The sequence below is a fragment of the Pimephales promelas genome, chromosome 2 (genome assembly GCF_988280905.1).
Source record: "Pimephales promelas chromosome 2, fPimPro1.hap1.1, whole genome shotgun sequence".
NCBI classification, from domain to species: Eukaryota; Metazoa; Chordata; class Actinopteri; order Cypriniformes; family Leuciscidae; genus Pimephales; species Pimephales promelas.
The window spans coordinates 24,689,092-24,710,082 of NC_142770.1; the positions used below are offsets into that span (position 1 = coordinate 24,689,092).

The window sequence follows — 20,991 nt, forward strand, 5'->3', positions numbered from 1 at the left end:
TCGTGTTCCAAAAACTGCCTTCTTCCACCTCAGAAACATCGCTGAGCTACAGTACGCAACATGCCATCTGTTTCTGATGCGGAAAAGTTAGTTCATGCATTCATGACCTTGAGACCTGATTACTGTAATGCTATATTAGTTGGTTGCTCTGCACCTGCTTGAGTTTAACATGTCAATAAAATATGATCATATGACACCAATTTTATCATCTCTACACTTGTTACATGTTAAGTTCTGTATCAATTACAGTATTGCTACTGACCTAGAAGGCCCTAAACGCTTTAGCAATCCATCATGCTCTTTATGGTCACAAAAACTCTGGGCTTCTGGTAGTATAGGAGATTTACGCAAGTCCACTAAAGGAGGGAGGCCGTTTTCACATTTGGCTCCTAAACTCTGGAATCACTCTCCCAGTTTAAATCTAGATTAAAGACGCATCTCTTTAGCTTAGCATTCATATAATGCATCTCATAACCTAATACTCCAGCTATATCAGATCAAATGCACATGATTATTTTTGCTTAATGTCACGAACAGCAGCTATGCTAATTATTTTCTGTTTGCTTCTCTGTTTTATCTCGGGATGCCCATCCTGAGAAACTGGAGTTTGTCAGCTCCAGTTTGGATCCAGTCTATTGTGAAGAGTTCAGATGTCCAACTCCTGCGAAGACTTCAGATGAAGCAAACTCTGAATCAACACGCACCAATGCTACATTTTTCTATATGTCATAATTAGTTGTTTCCAAACAAGTATTCATTACTTCAATGAGCTCATTGTTCCTGCCTTAAATTATTACGTTGTTTAAATTAATAATTTTAGCTAACTGTGATTTTGTATATGTGACCCTGGACCACGAATCACAAGTCACACAGGTATATTTGTGGGAATACATTGTATGGGTCAAAATTTCCTACCGTAAATATACAAAAATATTTATTTTTGTGGAGAGAGAATTCATCTGGTCGTGATGAAATATGATTATCATCGGCAAAACAGTGGAAATTTATCTCATGTTTTATTATATATTACCAAGTGCAGCATATAAATTGAAAACAGCAGAGGACCTAACACAGAGCCTTGCTGCACTCCTGACATTACTTCAGATTAAGGATTCAGATAATGATAACATTCACACTGTAAAAACTTTCTACTGTAGGTCAACTTTGTTATGGGGGAAAAATAACAGTGATCAGTTACATTTATATTTATTCATTTAGCTGATGTTTTTTTTTATCCAAAGCGAAAATATTTATTTTTGTGAGTGAATGCAGCACAATCGCGAACATAAATGGACAACTTTCAAGGTGATTTTCATAAGATTATCTTTTCCAGATCTCGGCCAAATATTGTCCTATCATAACAAACTATACACCAGTGGAAAGTTTATCTATTCAGCTTTCAGGTGATGTATAAATCTCAATTTCAAAGAATTGACCCATGTGAGCCTGGTTTTGTGGTTCAGGGTCACATATGTACATTTCTCAAATACATAACTTAGAGAGTTACCTCTGATAACAGATCAATCTAAATGATAATGTGGACTTTTCTGTAAAACTGCTTTGGAATTATGTGTATTGAGAAATACAAATAAATGCGAATTGAATTGAACTGAATTAAACTGTCTTAAAGGGGTCATAACGTGTCCCGTGGATTTCAATGGGAGGTGGTAGATGGGCTCAGGACTTTTTAGTAGGAGGGGTGCACATATTCACAATAATGCGTCAAAGAAAAAAATAACTAAATTAAACCCTAAAAAATATTTACAACAACAAATATACTTTTGACTCAAAGTGCAATCAACAACCAAAGGAAAACAAATCTTAAACTTATAAATGCATGTTATAGAATAAAGAACCTGATTAAACAATTGCATCATAACCCTAATAGTCAACAAAAACACAAAACCGTGAATAAACATAGAAACATAAGCCCATAAACAATTTGTAAAGACTTCACATGCTGCCGTTATCATGGTAGTGTCATCTTATCACCTGTCATCACGCGCCCTTTTCACGAGATGTTAAATAAATCTCCCCCAGAGTGTGTGTGTGTGTATGTGAAGTTTTAGCTCAAAATAACCCACAGATAGCATGTTAGTTGTCACTTTTTGAGGGTGAGCAAAAACACCTCGTTTTGAGTCTGTCCTGTTTTCTGTATATGCAAACGTGCCCCGGCGCAGAGGGCGGAGCTACAACAGCACTGAAAATTTCAAAAACTTTTAAAGTCAGAAAGATGGAGAGACAACATGTAAACAACATTTCTGAATGGTTAGTTGAAGAATTTATAGCTTATATAGTTATCTACTTGTCATTGAGTAGAATATTCTGTCATGATAAATGTATAAATCGTGTTCTGGGGGCGGGGTTTATGTAAATTTTAGGGTTGGTGATGTCACTAACCAGGGAGGAGCAGCCGTTTGTTGTAGTCCTTAAAGGTGCATTGCGCAACATTACATGTTAAAAATAGCCGTTTTTCTAACCCATACATGCTTAAACAATCGCCTGATGGGCTGAATGAGCCCTTCTCTGATCACTGCGATCGTGTACAGTAAAATAAATAAGAGGGATTCGGGCTCGAATTTGAGACTGGGCGTGACATCACGCGCGTTCACGCTCGCCTGGCTATGTCTGATCCATGAGCGTGCACACCTCTGCTGTTTCGCTTTGTCGCCAGAGGGGGCATAGTTATGCAAAAACTCAGAAACAATTATTAGAAGAAAATATCTCCCTTTACCTTGAACTTTGAGTGTCATACCTTTGCAGATGTTTTTAACACTCAAACAGCAACATTACACACTTACTAAAGTTACAAAAATGAAATCATAATCAACCAACCCTTTAATCTATATTATATATGCTAATACTGGCCAACTCAATCTCCGTTGCGGAAACAACTCATCACTGTTATGTTTTCCTGCATTACAGTTCATTGTGCTTCAACACACTATTGTTCATTGTGCTAAAAATGCTGTGACTGTTATCTTTATTATTATCGTCTCAATCCCGATTATATATGCTTATACTGGCCATGTCAATCTCAATAGTTCAACTCTGTTATGCAAAATTAAAATGGTTTGTTGCCCATGATCTATTGAGCTTGATGAACCATCAAGTTCTCCATTAAACACATATATGGTTCCCCAAGATGGTGATGGTAAAAGAAAGGTAGGTGAATGTGTTCTCCAAATTACTTGCCCTTATTTTCCAAAATCACATGTGCGTGTCACTATATGTCAGAGATTGAGGGTATATGCCTAATAATAACTTTTAATTTTGGCTGCTCTGCTTCCTTTTAGATTTCCAATTATGGTAATGTGCCATTTAGGTAATAACCAGCCAGCAACACCAAGAGATATTAAATGGCTACATCATTTGAGATTAATCACAGAGTTGTGTACTGCACACGGTGACCTTAAACATGTTACATCTGAAATCATTTGACATCACCCATTTTTGATTGGACCATATTTTAACAATCCCACTAGGCTTAGCCACTAAGGGTCTGCATTGTTTTAAATTGACATGTGTCAAGCGAGTGGAAAGGTCGAGCCATAATAAAAGAGCCTTTCCTACTGTGCACAGTTGCAAGTGCTCAGCAAGTGTCCCCATTACTGAAAAACAACTGCAGAAAATGGATTCTTTAGTCATTAAGATCACCACACTCTCACAAATAAGTCTTATTTAGTTGACCGTTTATCCAAAATGTCATTAAAAAGATTGTAAGTAAACAACTAATCTTGAAAGGTGAGAAAACACTTCAATTATGCCATTCTAGACTTTGTCTACGAAGCAAAGCAAAGTAGAGTTTGGTATTACCAGGCCACTAGTCTCTCGCTAACATGTGAAATTCATCATTCTGTAGCATTGGAGACAACATTGGAGCTATTTGACTGAAAAAAATCGTCTTTTGTTCCACAGAAGCGAAAAGCTTCCGTCTTTGATTATCCCACAGACAAAGATGTTTGCCTCCCCCAGTTGTATATAAAGTCAAGGTTATTAAACTATGCTCCAATGCCTTCATAGCAACATAAATTAGACCAACAGGTCTGTAATCACTAAGACAGCTTGGACTGGTGCAGAGGTTAGCATGGCTAATTTGAAGCATTGTGAGTTGTTGAGGCTTGTTAAAAATAGCGGTGTGCACTTGAGAAGCAGAAGTGTGGAGTTCATATGGTACACGCACAGGGATTCAAGCTTCTTGTTGTTTTAATTTATTTCTTGATGCACAAATAAATGCTTTTATATTGTGTAAATATTGTAGGGTTTGGAATGCGTGTTCAATACACTGGTTTTATTAGTAGTGAGCCAAACATCACCATTACTATGATCATTGTCAGGGCTTGGGATTTGAACAAACCCATACAAATATTAAACTTGGGTGTGAAACCCATACTATTTTTTTTTTGGTTAGGTATATTCAAAAAGAGACCATTACAACTACAAAATTGACATATTCACCCTTATTATTAAAAATGTGTTAAACATTTTGTAAGCATATTGCATTGTTGGTTGGAGTCAATTATTTTATTTGTGATAATGCAATTAAACAAGCCAAATTGTGCTGACAGAATTAAATGGCCAGGCTGTCATTAAAATAGGTTATGAACACATGCAAAATAGAAAGAACCAATCAAATGAATAATTTATTATGCGTTTTTCTATGCATTTTTTTGTAGCATAGTATTTTCTAGGTTTTTTGACCAAATGAAGAACGTTTCGTTCTTCCTTCATATTTAAAATATGTATAAAATCTGACATATTTTTCTCATATTTTTATAGTTTTATAGAATTTGTAGGCTCATAAAAAAACAAAATCACTTTTGGTCACTAAGGTGTGGTCACGTTAACAAATTTGCTGAAAATAAATTGTATTTTGTCAAAATCAAAGCGATGTATGAAGCTAAGCTCACACAGAATTCACTTTTAACCCTTGTGCATCAATTAAAAAAAGTTACACATAGGTAAAAAGAGGACAAAAATGTCCATGTCAAAAAACTGTCATAAAAATGTGACGCTTTGGAGCACAGACTTAAGTTTGGTATCATTTTAAAGAAGACCCTTTGCAGATTATTGCTGACGTAAAAAAAAGAATAATAATTTAATCCAAAAAAAAAGTTATATAGGTATAAGTTTATGAAAATTATTTATAAAATAATAATATTTTATATAAAATATATATTTTTTAAATCAGGTTGAACTCAAAACTACAATAAAATCAAAGCCATAAATCTAAATAGGTTGTGTTCCAAATTTGAGGATGATATCTCAAAAAATAAGCTTTCGGTAACAGTTTGTTTGGGCGTAGTAACATATTTTCCCCATTGGGTCCCAGCAAAACCCCACTGGAGCTCAAAGTGATTGGATTTGAATTTGCAGTTTTTCTCTCTCAGTCTGACACACACACACATGCGCACACACACACTTTTTATTTTTTTATAAATAACCACACTCTGACATCCATACCAACCAACCCGGTCTCATCCCAAGACGTCATATAACTGACGTTTTGGGACGTCTTTTGACCATACGTCAATATTCGCCTTTTTAGGGCCCCCTTAAACGTCGGTAGATGAGGTTATGGGATCCTAACTCTACCCCATACCTAAACCTAACCAGTCACCTAACTGACGTTAAAGGTAAAGCGTCAGTTGTATGACGGCCCGGGATCGCCATCTACCGACGTTTAAGGGGGCCCTAAAAAGGCGGATATTGACGTATGGTAAAAATACGCCCCAAGACGTCAGTTATATGACTTTTTGGGATGAGACTGTGTTACACCAACACACCCACACAAATATCATTGCATAATTTATCCAGTTGGCTCTGTAGTATGCCGAACCAGAAAACAGGAATAAAGCGACATTTGTTTTATAGGCCAAACTTAAAAAAAATGACACCATCTGATAAAGAATAGTAAAAAATAAAAATTAAGCCTTGCCATCAGAATGAAAGCCTCTTAACAAAGATTGCATAATTTTATAGTTAACTGAACCAGGGATTAAAAAGTGCAGTTTTAATGGGTTTCAATGGGGACATTTTTGTCCAAAAGGGGCTGAGAGTGAGTATTTTTTCACAGCAAATTCTGTTTTTTGGAATAAACTCCCTGTTAGTTAAAATCAACTCAATCTGAGTGTATATGTGAGACCATCAATTAGACTCCAGTGCAGAGTTAAAATAACTCTGCTCTTGGAGTTGAATTTAACACTTTTTTCAAAGTTAAAATGGAGTTAAAATACTAATCCTACAGAGAGTAAATGTAACTCTAAAATTAATTATATGAACTCATTACCAGTGTTACCAGTTTGTTTAACACTTCTTAGAGTTAACATTTATTTAACACAATATAATGTTTTGTGTGGAAATTACTACACTGGACACCATACTCTTGATTTACTGCCTTTATTTGAGCAAATCCATTTGGTTCAGACTTGAGGAGGAGTAACCTTCAACCGCTTGTTGCAGGACAGTCGTCTGAAGATCACAAAAACAACAGCATGAGGCATAATATAATCTAGCACCATTCATTGAGAATGCAAAAATATATAAGCTGAAAATCACGCACATCGTGGGTCACCACTAATATATTTTAACGTTACATAGCTGTTACAATTCAATTGCCTGTAATCCATTGATGCATCAATTTCACGGCAAAACACTCATTTTCAGAAACACGGTGAATGGAAAGACGGTTAGCTAATGTTAACTCGTTTACATCGACAAAAAAGCCACGCAAATAGCCATTTCAAAATTTGAAACAAGTCATTTAAACATGCGTTCAACAGCAAGTTTGTCATGGTCGTTGACGTTAATTAGTAAACAAACTAGCCTGTAACGCAACAGCTACGCGATGACCAAACGTGTTTGTCAGAAAATATATTTTTTAAATAGTTTTATATAAGTTACACTTTACCTACCTCACGACGAAGCGTAAGTCCATTATTCCTTTGTGCAGCTGCAGGGTCGTGTCGTGGCGCACTTCTCAAGAATAACTCCAGGTGTAGTGTTAAAACACGCTCCTGAACACCAATGAATGAACTCCAAAATACAACACAGCCGGGGAGTATCCAATAACACAAACCGTAGTCAGAGTTAAAAAAATAACTCCAAAAAATTAACTCTTTCACACTTTTTTGCCTAACTCATGATTTTTCAACTCCTGAAATTAATGCAAAAAAATTGTTTAAGAAAATGACGGTGAAATAGTAAAATTCCAATAAAAATACACACCTAGCTGTGCCAAGTTTTTTTGCAGTTAGCTTTAACACAGGCAAAGTGATAAAAAAAAAAAACTGAAAAGGACAAATGTCCACAAGGATGCACAAGGGTTAACAAAGCAGCTTTGTGTTGGTCAACATGGAAAATACAAGTGACCAACATAAACCCGTTGCCAAATCTGTGTGAAAATATTTCACCTTTTATTTAAATGACTGCATTTTGACTGAAAGTGTACAGGGCGTTATATGTGGCCGCACCTTCACCAGTGTAACTGCTTTGTAACTGCAGTCCTCCTGGGAAGTTCGTATTTATGAGTTGTACGACATTACAGACTTGACTTGAATACACTACCGTGCTCAGACTACACGGGCCTCATGTATAAAACTTTCCATAGATTTCATTCAAAAGCTAGATTTTCCATATGCAGAAAATTTGTTAGATATATAAAACAATAATGCTGTGTGCTTTCCCCTCAATAACAAAAAAAACCAAAAACAGCTTCATTTTTCTTATGAAGCATGAGAAAAGCATCTGATCATAGCAATGTGGATATGTTTGCACAAGCTCTGCAATTCAGCACTCTGGTAGTCACGTTTATTTATATTGCACTGTATACAATAAATTGCTTAAAATCAAGCGGCTTTACCGAATTCAACATGAAAAACACAGTTTCAGTGTCTCATTTCATCAGAAATATAAATTCATCTATAAAGAAGCTGACCTCGACGGATTGAACAAGAGAAATTAACCAGAAAAGATTTCCACGTGACAAGCAGGCATTAATAGTTGAGTTACCCCAGCTTACCTGATGATAAAGACTCAGGAACTCTTCCACGTGCCCCTCCAACGATCGCCCATTCTGGGAAATGAAGAGGAGTTTGTCTTCAGCCAACCTTGTACAGTTTATCGGTCCGTTCTTCTGTCAGGGTTCGTGTAGTGGCAGGAATCAGGAGGAATTACCAGGAATCACCAGGAATCTTTAATGAACAAACTCTAGAACCGCAAAAACACGTAGTACAACGACGAGAACCGACCAAGAGTAAGGCAAACACATGGTTTAAATACACAGAGAACAGACTAGGGGAAGGCACAGCTGGGGCAAAATAACTAAACACAGGTGAATGAACGGGAGCGGGAAAATTGAATAGGACTAAACCAAAACACTAAGAAAAAGGGGGAAACAAAGAGTCAAACTGTGACACCTTTGTGGTTCCTCCCACTCGCCACCAGAGGGCCCCATCTCCCGAATATTAACCTTACACATTTTCACCCCATTTCCTATAACCCCATGTCTGATACTGATTATCCGCACACATGCCACACGTCACCCAGACTACTTATACAGGCCTTCACCACCACTTCATTGCAAAGTCTTGTCTCACCCTGGTTGACATTTCTGAGCATTTTCCTTGTTTATACTGATACCTCGTTTGCTGATCCTGGACTGTTCTACTCGTTTCAACTCTCTGCTTCATGCCATTGTGACCCTGCTTCGTTTGACTGGATTTATTCTTTACTGTTTGCTGCCTGCCCTGATTATCTGCCTGCCCCATCTACTATGATTGTGGACGGCCTCAGACACAGTATATTATTTTTCTGGTGATTGACCCCTGCCTGATTGTGTTACATTTACTATTACCAATAAAGACACTGCAAATAGTTCATTACAGAAGACTTCGTCAAACTCCAGAAGCTATCCTTCAACAACCTACAGAGGCCTACACCCAGGCTACTGTTCTGATTGCACATCAGCAACAACTAGAACATCTAACATCCCTAACTGAGCAACTGGTAACCTCGCTACATCCCCTCCATTTACCATCACAAAACCCCAACTCATCCGCAGCAAACCCAGTTGTTCACACACAACTTCTGCAGCGAACCCAACAATAAGCACGCCAACATCCCGTAACACCACCACGAGTCCTTGTCTTGAAATTTCCTGAGAAATTTGATGGGTCACCCGCCAAGTGTAAGGGGTTCCCTCTTCAGTGTTCCCTGTTTGTCAACCAACAACCCTTGTTATACCCAAATGACGCCAGTCGAATAGCCTTTGTATGTACATTATTAACTGGCCGTGCTCTAGAGTGGGCAACAGCAATGTGGAGCGGTGGTCAGTGAGTCTCCCTTTTCTTCATTCTCTGTCTTCCTACAACGATTCTGTGAAGTGTTTGATCATCCAGAAGAAGGTCACCCAACACGTTCATTCATCACTCAGTTCCGGCCATCCAGGTATCCACCCTTCAACTTTTGGTGGCATTCCATGCAGAGAGACACTATCTCCTTTGTCCAGAACTGTTCAACCTGCAATGTATCCAAACAACTATACCAGCCAGACTACTACAAGCATTACCCATTCCTCAACATCCCTGGTCTCACATCGCAATAGACTTTGTCACCAATCTCCCTAATTTCCAAGGCCACACCACCATACTCACAGTAATACATCGCTTTTCCAAAGCTTGTCAACTCATTCCCTTACCCAAACTGCCCACGGCTCTTGAAACCGCTGTACAGCTATGCAATTATATGTTCCGTTTCTATGGCTTGTCAATGATGACATTGTTTCAGACCGAGGTCCCTAATGCACCTCATGCATGGTCAGCATTCTTCCGTCAACTTAACATTAATGTCTGGTTATCACCCACAATCTAACGGTCAAACAGAATGCCTCAATCAAGAACTCACATGATTTCTAAGATCCTACTGTCACCAGAATCGAGCAGACTGGAGTCGCTACCTACTCTAGAGTATGCACAGAATTCCCTCCGCAAATCTTCTACTGGCATGACTCCCTTTCAATGTGTCCTCGGCTTTCATCTATCATCAACCATCTATTCCGTCCATCTACAACGAGCTATTAGAAGACAAAAGGAACAAGCTGATCACCGCCATCATCCCAATCCTACATACCTTCCTTGCCAATGGGTCTGGCTCTCTCCAAGAGACCTTCGTCTTCGGTTGCTGTGCAGAAAACTCAGTCCCAGGTGCGTGGGTCCTTTCAAAATAGTTAGGCAAATTACTCCTGTTTCATATCGATTGGCTTTACCCTCTATTTACCATATCTCACCCACTTCTCATATTTCCTTGCTCAAGCCCGCTGGTGGTCTGAGAGGGGAGAAAAAAGAGGAAGTCATTGACCAGGGACCCCCTACCATTATCATAGACAGCGAGAAGGCTTATCAGGTGCAGGAACTCCTGGATTCCAGACGCCGGGGAGGAGTTCTCCAGTACCTTGTGGATTGGGAAGGGTATGTCCTGGACTGGAGGAAAGGTCCTGGGTCAGTTCCGAGGACATTCTCGACCCATCTCTTACTGCAGAGTTTCATAGGACCCATCCAGGAAAATCAGTCCCTCGAGCTCAAGAAAGACCCCGGCGTTGACCACCTCCTTGCGTAAGGAGCCGCTCACAGGGAGAGGGCTCTGTTTCGAATTAAGCCTTTGTGGTTCCTCCCACTCGCCGCCCGAGGGCCCCATCTCCCGAATATTAACATTACACATTTTCACTCCATTTCCTATAACCCCATGCCTGATACTGATTTTCCAACCCAGTCTCATCCCAAGACGTCATATAACTGACGTTTTGGGACGTCTTTTGACCATACGTCAATATTCGCCTTTTTAGGGCCCCCTTAAACGTCGGTAGATGAGGTTATGGGATCCTAACTCTACCCCATACCTAAACCTAACCCTAAACCTAACCCGTCACCTAACTGACGTTAAAGGTAAAGCGTCAGTTGTATGACGGCCCGGGATCGCCATCTACCGACGTTTAAGGGGGCCCAAAAAAGGCGGATATTGACGTATGGTCAAAATACGTCCCAAAACGTCAGTTATATTACTTTTTGGGATGAGACTGTGTTAGATTTTCCGCACACCAGCCAATCATCACCCAGACTGGTTATCTGCACACCTGCAAATGGATCTCAATGACAATGCAATAGGACTCCATTTAGACATTCTGGTGACATTCAGATGCATTTAACGCGTAAATATGATCTTACCATCATGACGTGATTGCAACATTCCACATGGCTACAGTTTTTCCCCTATTGTGCACAGATTATAAATACCACAATAGTCCATAAAAATTGTCCATTTTGATTTCATGGTGACTTCAAATTAAAATATTTTTTTCAGAACTTCACAAAACTTAATATTAATTCAAAATATTATTGTTAAAACATACCCAAAATGCAAATCAGTATTCATTGCGTAATCCATGCATTGTACAGTTTGTGCGCTGAGCCTGTTAAAGAAATTAACCTTCTTTAAAATGTCATATTTTTTAGGTATGTAAGTGTTTTGAGAACTAGGAGTGTGGAGGGGTAAGTATCCATTTATTGAATAATTATGACAAGAAAAATACGAGTGGCACATGAAAGTGTAAATTTCAAATGGTTTTCTCATAAGTTTAAATAACTTGCAAAAATCCTCCTTACCTGTCATTTCATTAATCACCAGTGTGTTCCATTAGGGTTTGGTGACAGACTTAGCCTTCTGTCGTCTAGTCACATTTATTTTTAAATCTTCATGTTTCTCCTCTTCCCTAGGAGTGTCCACACTTTTTTCCATTTGACCATAAGTATACTTCAAATAGTCCAGTCATTTTGTGAAAAAAGGTTGAACAAATTGCAACAGAACCAAACTCAACTGATGTTGTATCCTCAATATGCCCTGAATAAGAAAATAAAAGCCCAGGAGAATCCCATTAGGGGAAAGGTTCGAAAAAGACCCAAATATAGCCTATTCATTCTTTTTCTCAGGGTAATAATCTTAACCTTTAGATATCACCATGAAAATTACTGAGTTGATTTCTTACATCAAGACAAAGAAAAAATGCAGTTGAGTTGTTGCAATTTGTTCTAGGTTGACCCCCATTTTGGCTTAAAATGATTGGACTTAAAGTAGACTTCACACTCAGGATACTCTGCAATCTTAAGCAAGATTCCAATCCGAAGGAAGCGAACACGTTGATCTTGAAGCGGACTACAAATGGCACAGAAAATATGTGTACATCAATACATCACTTCACATGACGTGGAGGGGGACATTTACACACCGATCAGTAGGCATCGCTATCACAAACAAGTTTGAATTAAATAAATGCGACGAAAAGGTGTTGGCGCACGTTCCGACTGGTCCGTATGCACTTGTTCGCGGGTAGAAAAGTGCGCGAAATTCGACAGAACACGGCGCAAATGGAACTGTCATGATTACAGGTTATTTTCATTATAAACACCCAAACACGAGAAATTATTTCAGTTAAACCATATTCTATAAATTATTGTGTTATAGGTAGTGTATAAGTGGTGGCCATTTACAGTAGGCTAGTATGCCATCACACCGCAACTCAGGTTTTGACTTTGTGATGATGTTGTGGACTAAGTATATAACAGACATTTAAACTATATTTAAAACATAACCCAGTGCGTTATTGCTAATAATATTTTTGAAATTCATGCCTAATATTGAATAATGAAATCACTTCAGCAGTACTTCATTAAAGAGGCAGAACTCTTTAATGAAATAAATAGAAAAACTTGCACACAAAAACACTGCATTAGATGAAAAGAAAAAAACAGCCTCAACTACTTTACCAAACAATTGTGGGTAGAAAACAGTCTAAAAGGTAAAAAATTGTACATCACCAATGTTGGTGTTCAACATACAAAAATACTATATGGAAAATAAAAAAAACGTATATATTACAATCAAAATGAATGTTAAACAAATATTTTACAATTATATTAAATACTATAAATCCTGTATGACATGCTGTTTGTTAAACTGTATTCTTAATCCAATTGTTAGATTTCACTTTCAATAATTCTGACGCCAAGAAAATACCCATAATTCATCATTCACATGCAAGGGTTATATTTTCTTACACAGATGTTATGCTCCATGGTACACAGAGACAAAATGGTCACTATTTTCTTTCCCCCCAATGTCTTGCGTCTGTCTCTAATCTTTAATGACTACACACACTTTCCACAGCTGCATTCGACTGTCTTTTCCACTTCCTGTGAGAAGGAACTGCCATCGTCGCACTGGAAGCTGTAGCGTCTGCGTCGTAGCCTGGACCCGCCACAGCAGAAGCCCGTCTCCGGCCCGCACCCGCCGCTACACTCCACCCAGGACATCGGCTGCGTGCTCCGGCACTGGACGTCGCCGCGCCAAACCCGGTGGAAGTCCCGCACGAACTCGCCTTGGCAAGGAGCCACTGGAAGCAAAGGGCATATTCAGTTAATGTCATTAATGAATGATAATGGTTTGTTTTGTAAATGAGCGCATAATTTACCAATGTCACACAACTGGCCACTGTAACCGCTGTCGCAAACGCACTGCGCCTGCCCCGTCTCTGACACCTCGCAGGAGCCGTGTTGGCATGAGAGCGCGGCACACACGTGCTGTTGACTGCACAGCGGGCCGAGGAAACCGTCCACACACTCACAGCGATAAGACTGCAGGTCCACCGGAACACAGGTGCCGTGAACACACCTAACAGGAGGGAGAGAAATGAGTTAGCATTGTTACACACTGCATACGGGGGAAAGTAGTACCACTGCGATTCATGTCATATTAAAGGGATACTTCACCCCAAAATGAAAAATCTGTCAGTAATCACTCGCCCTCATGTTGTTCCAACCCCGTAAGACTTTCGTTCATCTTCGGAACACGAATTAAGATATTTTTGATTAAATCTGAGAGCTGGATCACTCCTCCATAGGCTTCTAAAGGATCGAAACTGGTTCAGGAGAAAAAAAATCTCCAAATGCTCCATGTGACACTGCGGTCTTCAGACCTTTCACTATCGTGTCAACTGATTTTGATTAATATGTGCAAGGGAGAGAGAGCAAAACAGCCCTTGTGTTGTTTGTGGCACTCTTTCTGCTCGTTATGCACCCTGTGAAGCAGAGCAGTCATTCTATTCTACGTCACTCACCGATCAAAAAGCTATTTTGCGGGACAAAAATTTGAGGAAGGTGGACCGTGGGCCGGGTTCAGGCAGATAACTCCACGGCCACGGGCCGGGTTGTAATTTTCAGGGCAGTTGAGAACTCTACCACAGGGTGCCCTGTCCCTGAGAAAGGAGGTCCTTCCTCAGAGGAATTGGCCGAGGAGGAGCTGTCGCGAGGAGTACAAGTTCAGAGGACCAGGTACGGGTGGGCCAGTGTGGCGCAACCAGAATAACCTGGTTCTGGGGTGTGAGAAGGCTCACTGGGGGAAACGCATATTTGCGCAGGCCCCGCGGCCAGCTGTGCGTCAGCGCATCCGTGCCGAACCTTCAGTTAGGGAGTAAAACAGGTCGCAGTGGGACGAGTCATGGGAGGCATACAGATCTATCTGTGTGTCCCCGAACTGATCCCAAATCAGCTGAAACGACTGGGGATGGAGTCGCCATTCTCCAGGAAGAGGCTGAAGCCATGAGAGCTTGTTGGCTGCACAGTTCAGGTCTCCCGGAACACTCCCGGAGGAGGTGGCGGGCGAGTTGCGACAAACGGCAAGAGTGTAGACCACCTTGTCAGTTGATGTACGCTGCTGTTGCTGTATTTTCTGATCGGACTAGTACATGCCAGTTCTTGAGCAGCACATGGAAGTGGTGCAGAGCGAGACGTACTGCCAGGAACTCAAGGCAACTGACATGCCATAGGTGCTGGGGTCCTGTCCAGAAGCCTCCGGCAGCATGTCCCTTGCACATGTCGCCCCAGCCCATAGTGGAGGCATCTGTTGAGACAACAACATGCCTGGAAACCCGTTCTAAGGGCACTACAGCCCATACAAAACTGAGGTTCGACCACGGGGTGAAAGTCTAATGGCAGGTCAGAGTAACTGGTACTCAGAGCTTACTGTGTTGCCATGCCCACTTCGGGACTCAGTCGCGAAGCGGTCTCATATGAAGAAATCCGAGCGCCGTTGCCGTGGCTGCCATATGCCCCAGAAGCCTCTGAAATAACTTCAGTGGAACCGCATTCTTGTGCTTGATTGCCAAGCAAGTCAGCAGTGGCTGAGTGGAGAAGGCGACTGAGAAAAGAGATCTTTTGCATTGGGCCAAGAGTTGACCCGAAAGCCCAGATGAGCTAGGTGCCGGAGCAAAATTACCCATTTCTGACACGGAGAGGTAGTGACGAAAAATAAAAATACAGGTCTCTTTAAGGTTCTGTAATTGGAATGAGTGTACCCTAAACTCATGGGCGAGGCCCATTGAAGGGCAAGTCTGGAGCCAGCAGCCAAAGTAATTCAGCAGTTGCAGCAGTAATTCAAGTTACAGCAGTTAAAAATCTCGTAGTCGGATCTCGGGAGCGGGCCGGCGGTCCACCGCGAGGCGAGCTACTGTACTGCCTGTCCCAGACCCTTGCCTCACCGGCGCCCCCCGGAAGCCCTTAACTGGAAGCCCTTAACTGACTCCGGTTCTATTTTGTGGGATTCTGGATCCCGGGGCCATGATTGAGAGGGACGGCCAGGGCATTCATATTGCGCTGCTAGAGGTGAATTTCTTGGACTGGCCCAAGACGGACGAGAGCAAAAGCATTTGCCAAGAATGTTTTCATTTATCAAGAACGAAAGTTGGAGGTTCGAAGACGATCAGATACAATCGTAGTTCCGACCATAAACGATGATGACCCGCCGGGCAGCGTGCGGGAAACCATGAGGCATTGGGTTCCTGGGGGAGTATGGTTGCAAAGCTGAAACTTAAAAGAATTGACAGAAGGGCACCACCAGGAGTGGAGCCAGCGGCTTAATTTGACTCAACACGGGAAAGCTCACCCGGCCCGGACACGGAAAGGATTGACAGATTGATTCTCTTTTTCAATTCTGTGGGTGGTGGTGCTTAGTTGGTGGAGCGATGTATTCCGATAATGAACGATACTAGTAACGCAGCCCTGAGCGGTCGGCGTCCAACTTCTTAGAGGGACAAGTGCCATTCACCCACATGAGATGGAGCAATAACAGGTCTGTGATGCCCTTAGATGTCCGGGGCTGCAAGCGAGCCACAATGGGCGGATCAGTGTGTGCCTACCCTGCACCGAGAGGCGCGTATAACCCGCTGAACCCCGCTCGTGATCAGGACTGGCAATTGAAACTGTTTCCCATCAACGAGGAATTCCCAGTAAGCACAGGTCATAAGCTTGCGTTGATTAAGTCCCTGCCCTTTGTACACAGTACACCGCCCGTCACTACTACCGATTGAGTGGTTTAGTGAGGTCCTTAGATCGGTCCCGCCGGAGCTCCTTGCTGGGTTCTGGCGGAGCGTCGAGAAGACGCTCAAACTTGACCATCTAGAGGTAGTCAATAACGGTGGTTCGTGGACAAAACCCCATTCTAATAAGCTGCCATTGGTCGCATAATGCCCTGGAGGGTTTGTGGGATGATCTGGGATTCCCACTCTCCTATAGACCATTTTGCAAGATGTAAACAACACAGAAGCACTTCCTGTTTCAGTTTTTTAACACTACATAAAAGCTGGGATAAAATACAACCAACAGAACATGTAAAACTGAATTAAAAAGTTAAACAACATCTTTAAGATGTTTTCTTTACATGTGAAATAAAGAAAACAGTTACAAACTGAAACAGGAAGTGCTTCTGGACCAGTGTTGTTTACATCTAGCAAAATGGTCTATATACTTGTTGGAGAGTGGGCCTTTTACAAATACCCCCGAATTCACGGATCGTTACTTAATTGTCACAGGATCGGGGTTATTCAGACATTATTTTGTATACATAAATACATACACATGCATGTATGTATTTAAAATTTGTTTTATTTTTATATAAAATATTTATATATAATATAATTTATGTATAAATATATATACAGTATCTACATGCAAATATTTCTTAAATGTATACATACATGTGTGTGTGTATTTATATATACACAATAATTATACACAGTACACACACATTTAATATGTAAACACAAACTTTTATTTTGAATGCGATTAATCGTGATTAATCATCGGCAAGCACTAATTATATTATATTATATATTTAAAGAATATATTTTATATTAGAGTTTTACACTAAAAAACCTTGACCCCTAATTGGCAATGATTGTATAACATGATTTCCTAAGTTTGATGTGAAACAGGCACTGAAGGTGCACGAGTACTGACTTGTTCTTCTGGCAGGGGTTGGTGGCAGCCGCCAACAGGACCCGGTCGCACTGTGGGCCGCCCCATCCCGGCTGACAGTGGCACACGGGCCCAACGCCAGAGTCTGGCTCACACACGCCGTTCCCACAGTGCAGATCCTGACAGGCCGCGCACCCTGGCACCACTCCGGGCTTCATCTGCGTGTGTGTGAAGTCCTGCAGCTCATTGTTAATGTACAGATTACGAATGCAGCCTTGAAAACTGGATCCGTTGAGAGGCGGCCACTGGTTAAAAGACAGCGACTGCGCATTTTCAGGCATACCTGAGGCGAAAAAACACGCATTTAGAGATAGGACCAGCATGCATGGGTATGGGTGAAGATCTTACCCCCAACGTATAGTGGTGCATCTCTGGTGAGGGGTTGGACGTGTCCAAAGCTGTCCAGAGTAGTAGGAAGCCCTCCGTCAACTGAAAGATTGACCATCCGGTCATAAGTGACCAATTCAACGGTATGAAACTGTCCGTCATTCACTATTTCAGAGCTGTGGAAACAGACAAATGAGGCAGTGAGTTACAACAGAGATGTTTTTATATTAAAACACAAGCTTGGTATTTATTGCACCTGTAAATGGTGCTGCCAGACTGACTTCCCGCATCATAGGTTACTTTGACATGTCCCTCGTGTAACTGTACAGCCATGTGTTCATTGACGCCGTTGTAGAGAAGAATGCCGTTGTCCTCCGCTGTGGACACCTGACAGAGAGTTGAGTGTCAGTGCAATACACATCAATGTTTGACACCAAATGTACCATTTTTTAAATATATATACTAAGTGCACTTCCATTTAAAAGCTTACAGTTTAATATTTTTAAAAATATGTTTTTAACAGGCCGCGTTTATTTGAAATGCAGTTAAACTGTAATAATGTGAAATATTATTATAATTAAAAGCTGAATTTTCAGTATCATTACTCAAGTCTTCAGTGTCACACGAATGATGCTCAAGAAACAGTTCTGATTATTAGCAAATTTTTGTGAAAATAAAAAAAATTGCAGGATTCTCTGATTACTATAAAATTGAAAAGACCATTGTTAATTTGAAATAGAAATCTTTTGTAACATTATAAATGTCTTATATAATATAATGTATGTCTTTATTGTCACTTTTGATCAATTTAATGCATCTTTGATGAATAAAAATATAAATGTATTTTTTTTTTTAAATCCAATTGACCCCAAACTTTTGAATGGTAGTGTATGTTTATAAATGCATACACACACATTATTGATACACATGCAACATGGAGTTCTAGAAAAACGTTCTAGATCACCTGAGACACAGTCAATTTATTATTTATTTACTTGCATATATTTGCGATATTTATTTTTGTGTGTATATATATTTATTAAATATGTATTTGTTTGCATCTATTTGCTAAATTTAATCTTCAGCAGTTCTCAAAATGAATATCCATTTTTTTATACTGCACATAATGTTGTGATTTATTTCTTACATATTTATTGTTTGCATTTCGTTATTTGCAATATTGTTTATTTATTTATTTATAGACGTGTCATGTCATTTACACAGTATCTCAACTGCTGGGAACACACGTCACGAGAATTGTTAATTCATGCACAGCAAACAGAACAGATGCTGTCGTCATGACAACAGCAAAGTTTAAGATGCAGGGCAAGAGAGGTGGTCTGAGATATTCATTTAGTCATTAATTCCTGCCACAAGAATAGCACATTCGTTTATTTTCACAATGATGGAATGATCTGTGATATATAATGGCGGTTAGCTGTACCTGTAGAGTGATGTTGGTCTGAGGCCAGTTTTTGACGTCGCTGAGCAGCAGGTATGAATCTCTGTCGATGAAGTTAACGCTGAGGAGCTTCTCACAGCGCGGGCCCCCGAACCCAGAGAGACACTGACACACTGCAGTACCGTCACTCTCCACACAGGGGGCGCCGTTCTCACAGAGCAACAGCTCACAGCCGGAGGGGGGAGACGTCTCGCATAACCGACCACTGCAACCAAACACTCAGCGTTCACTTTGTTCATACTGGTTTCATACAGTTTTGAAAACTTTTAAACCATTTTGAGACAAGGTTTCATTTAAATACTCTAAAAACGTCATATGGTTTAACCGTCAAGTAAAAAGTAATAACACATTTACTGAATACACATATTAAAATGTAATCATTTATGTAGGAAATGTTTTTGTATATATTTTTTAATGTAATGGACCAAATGCATGGGTTTATATATATATATATAAATATATACAAAGTAGAAATAATATTAGAAGATTATAACGGTTTTCTTCAAGAATTGTGTTTTATGTTATCAGGACAGTTGCACCACTCTGACGTTTTTTGCTCCCCAAAAACTATTTTTATCTTAAAATATTTGAACATTTTAATATTATATATTTTGTATTAGTCTTTCATATGAAGTAACCAGGGCAATTAAATGAACCTTGTTATAAGATAATTTCCATCATTATCCAGTATATCAAGTGTTGACTCACCTGTAACCTTGTGGACAGACGCATGTGTATCCAGCTACATGATCCACACACCGCGCCCCGTTCTGGCAGTAATGCCCCTCGCATTCGTTAAAATCTATACTGCAGTCATCACCCACAAAACCAGGCGGACAGATGCATCTAAACACACAAACACACACCGTTTCATTAAAAAAGTAATTTATTTCATTATTTGAATGACCTTAAAATTATGCTTTTCAGCTGAAAGAACTATTCACACCAAAAGCAAATATTTGCTAAACAGGATTACACATTCCTATGGAGCTATTCAAATGGGGGAGGAAAATGATAATTAATTGGGTGAAAGAATTTTTTTTTCATATCATAAAAGGATTTTTTTTTCATCAAACTAATTTTCCCACTTTAAAAAGTTTTTTAGTATGCTCTCCTAAATACTTGATTATATGTTTATATTCATACACTACCTTTCAAAACGTGGGGTGAATAAAAAAAAAAAACTAACATTCATCAAGGATGCATTAAATTGATCAAAACTGACAGCAAAGGCATTAATAATGTTACTAAATATTTCTATTTTAAATAAACACTGTTCCTTTAACCCTTAAATGCATACCTCGGGTCTTTAGTGACCCAGGACGTTATTCAATACCCTCCTCATCATTCATTTTTTTCAAGTTACACATCAACCTTCTTAGTATTCCACAATCAATTCATTATAAACAATAGAACAAGAAAAAATATATATAAACGAATTATAAAAAAGCAGTGCGCTCGCTCAGTTACGTTTTTCATGGAGGAGCCAAGACGGTGGGTCCTTGCCGTTCAGCGATGGCACCGAAATTGTAGCAATGGGAAGTAACATCTCCTTTCCCTCCTTCAGGGAATGTGGGTTACATTAGTGAGCCTAGACATTCCCAATCAGTCAGTCAGGTTAGACATAACGTCAGAACTGAACGAACAGAACGTGAACTAACGAATTGTGATCCCTAACAAAACAATTGCTAAAATAAAGCTTCTTAATCCCCCCCACTCCTGTTGGGGCAGAGAAAGGACAGGCCTTTAACCCAGAGAAGGTATCAATCACTGCCATTCCTTCAGGGAGACCATTTGTAATACACTGGGAAAGCGTGCCAACTTCCAAATGGAAAGGGATGCTAC

The 20,991-nt window shown here is 40.0% G+C and overlaps 2 protein-coding genes and 1 pseudogene across 6 annotated transcripts in view; 1 reads left to right on the top strand and 2 right to left on the bottom strand.

The window, feature by feature from the left end:
* terf2ip (telomeric repeat binding factor 2, interacting protein) overlaps window positions 1–8,313 on the bottom strand; it is a 123,524-nt gene extending 115,211 nt beyond the window's left edge. Inside the window, exon 1 of one of the 2 annotated variants that reach the window (XM_089118097.1) lies at window positions 8,021–8,313. The gene's annotated coding sequence lies outside the window, so the exon portion shown is untranslated. The remainder of the gene's footprint in view (window positions 1–8,020) is intronic. The other variant, XM_089118093.1, reaches the window with a different exon arrangement.
* A 4,405-nt stretch (window positions 8,314–12,718) lies between these two features.
* slit1b (slit homolog 1b (Drosophila)) overlaps window positions 12,719–20,991 on the bottom strand; it is a 56,625-nt gene continuing 48,352 nt past the window's right edge. For all 4 annotated transcript variants that reach the window (XM_089118111.1, XM_089118120.1, XM_089118129.1 and 1 more), the window contains 7 exons: window positions 19,855–19,992; window positions 19,129–19,351; window positions 17,941–18,071; window positions 17,706–17,860; window positions 17,340–17,640; window positions 13,520–13,719; window positions 12,719–13,441 (listed from right to left, as the gene is read on the bottom strand). In XM_089118111.1, the coding sequence (XP_088974237.1) occupies window positions 13,197–13,441; window positions 13,520–13,719; window positions 17,340–17,640; window positions 17,706–17,860; window positions 17,941–18,071; window positions 19,129–19,351; window positions 19,855–19,992 (1,393 nt within the window). In that variant the 3' untranslated portion in view covers window positions 12,719–13,196. The remainder of the gene's footprint in view (window positions 13,442–13,519; window positions 13,720–17,339; window positions 17,641–17,705; window positions 17,861–17,940; window positions 18,072–19,128; window positions 19,352–19,854; window positions 19,993–20,991) is intronic.
* Window positions 15,185–16,536, top strand: LOC148995870 (18S ribosomal RNA; annotated as a pseudogene).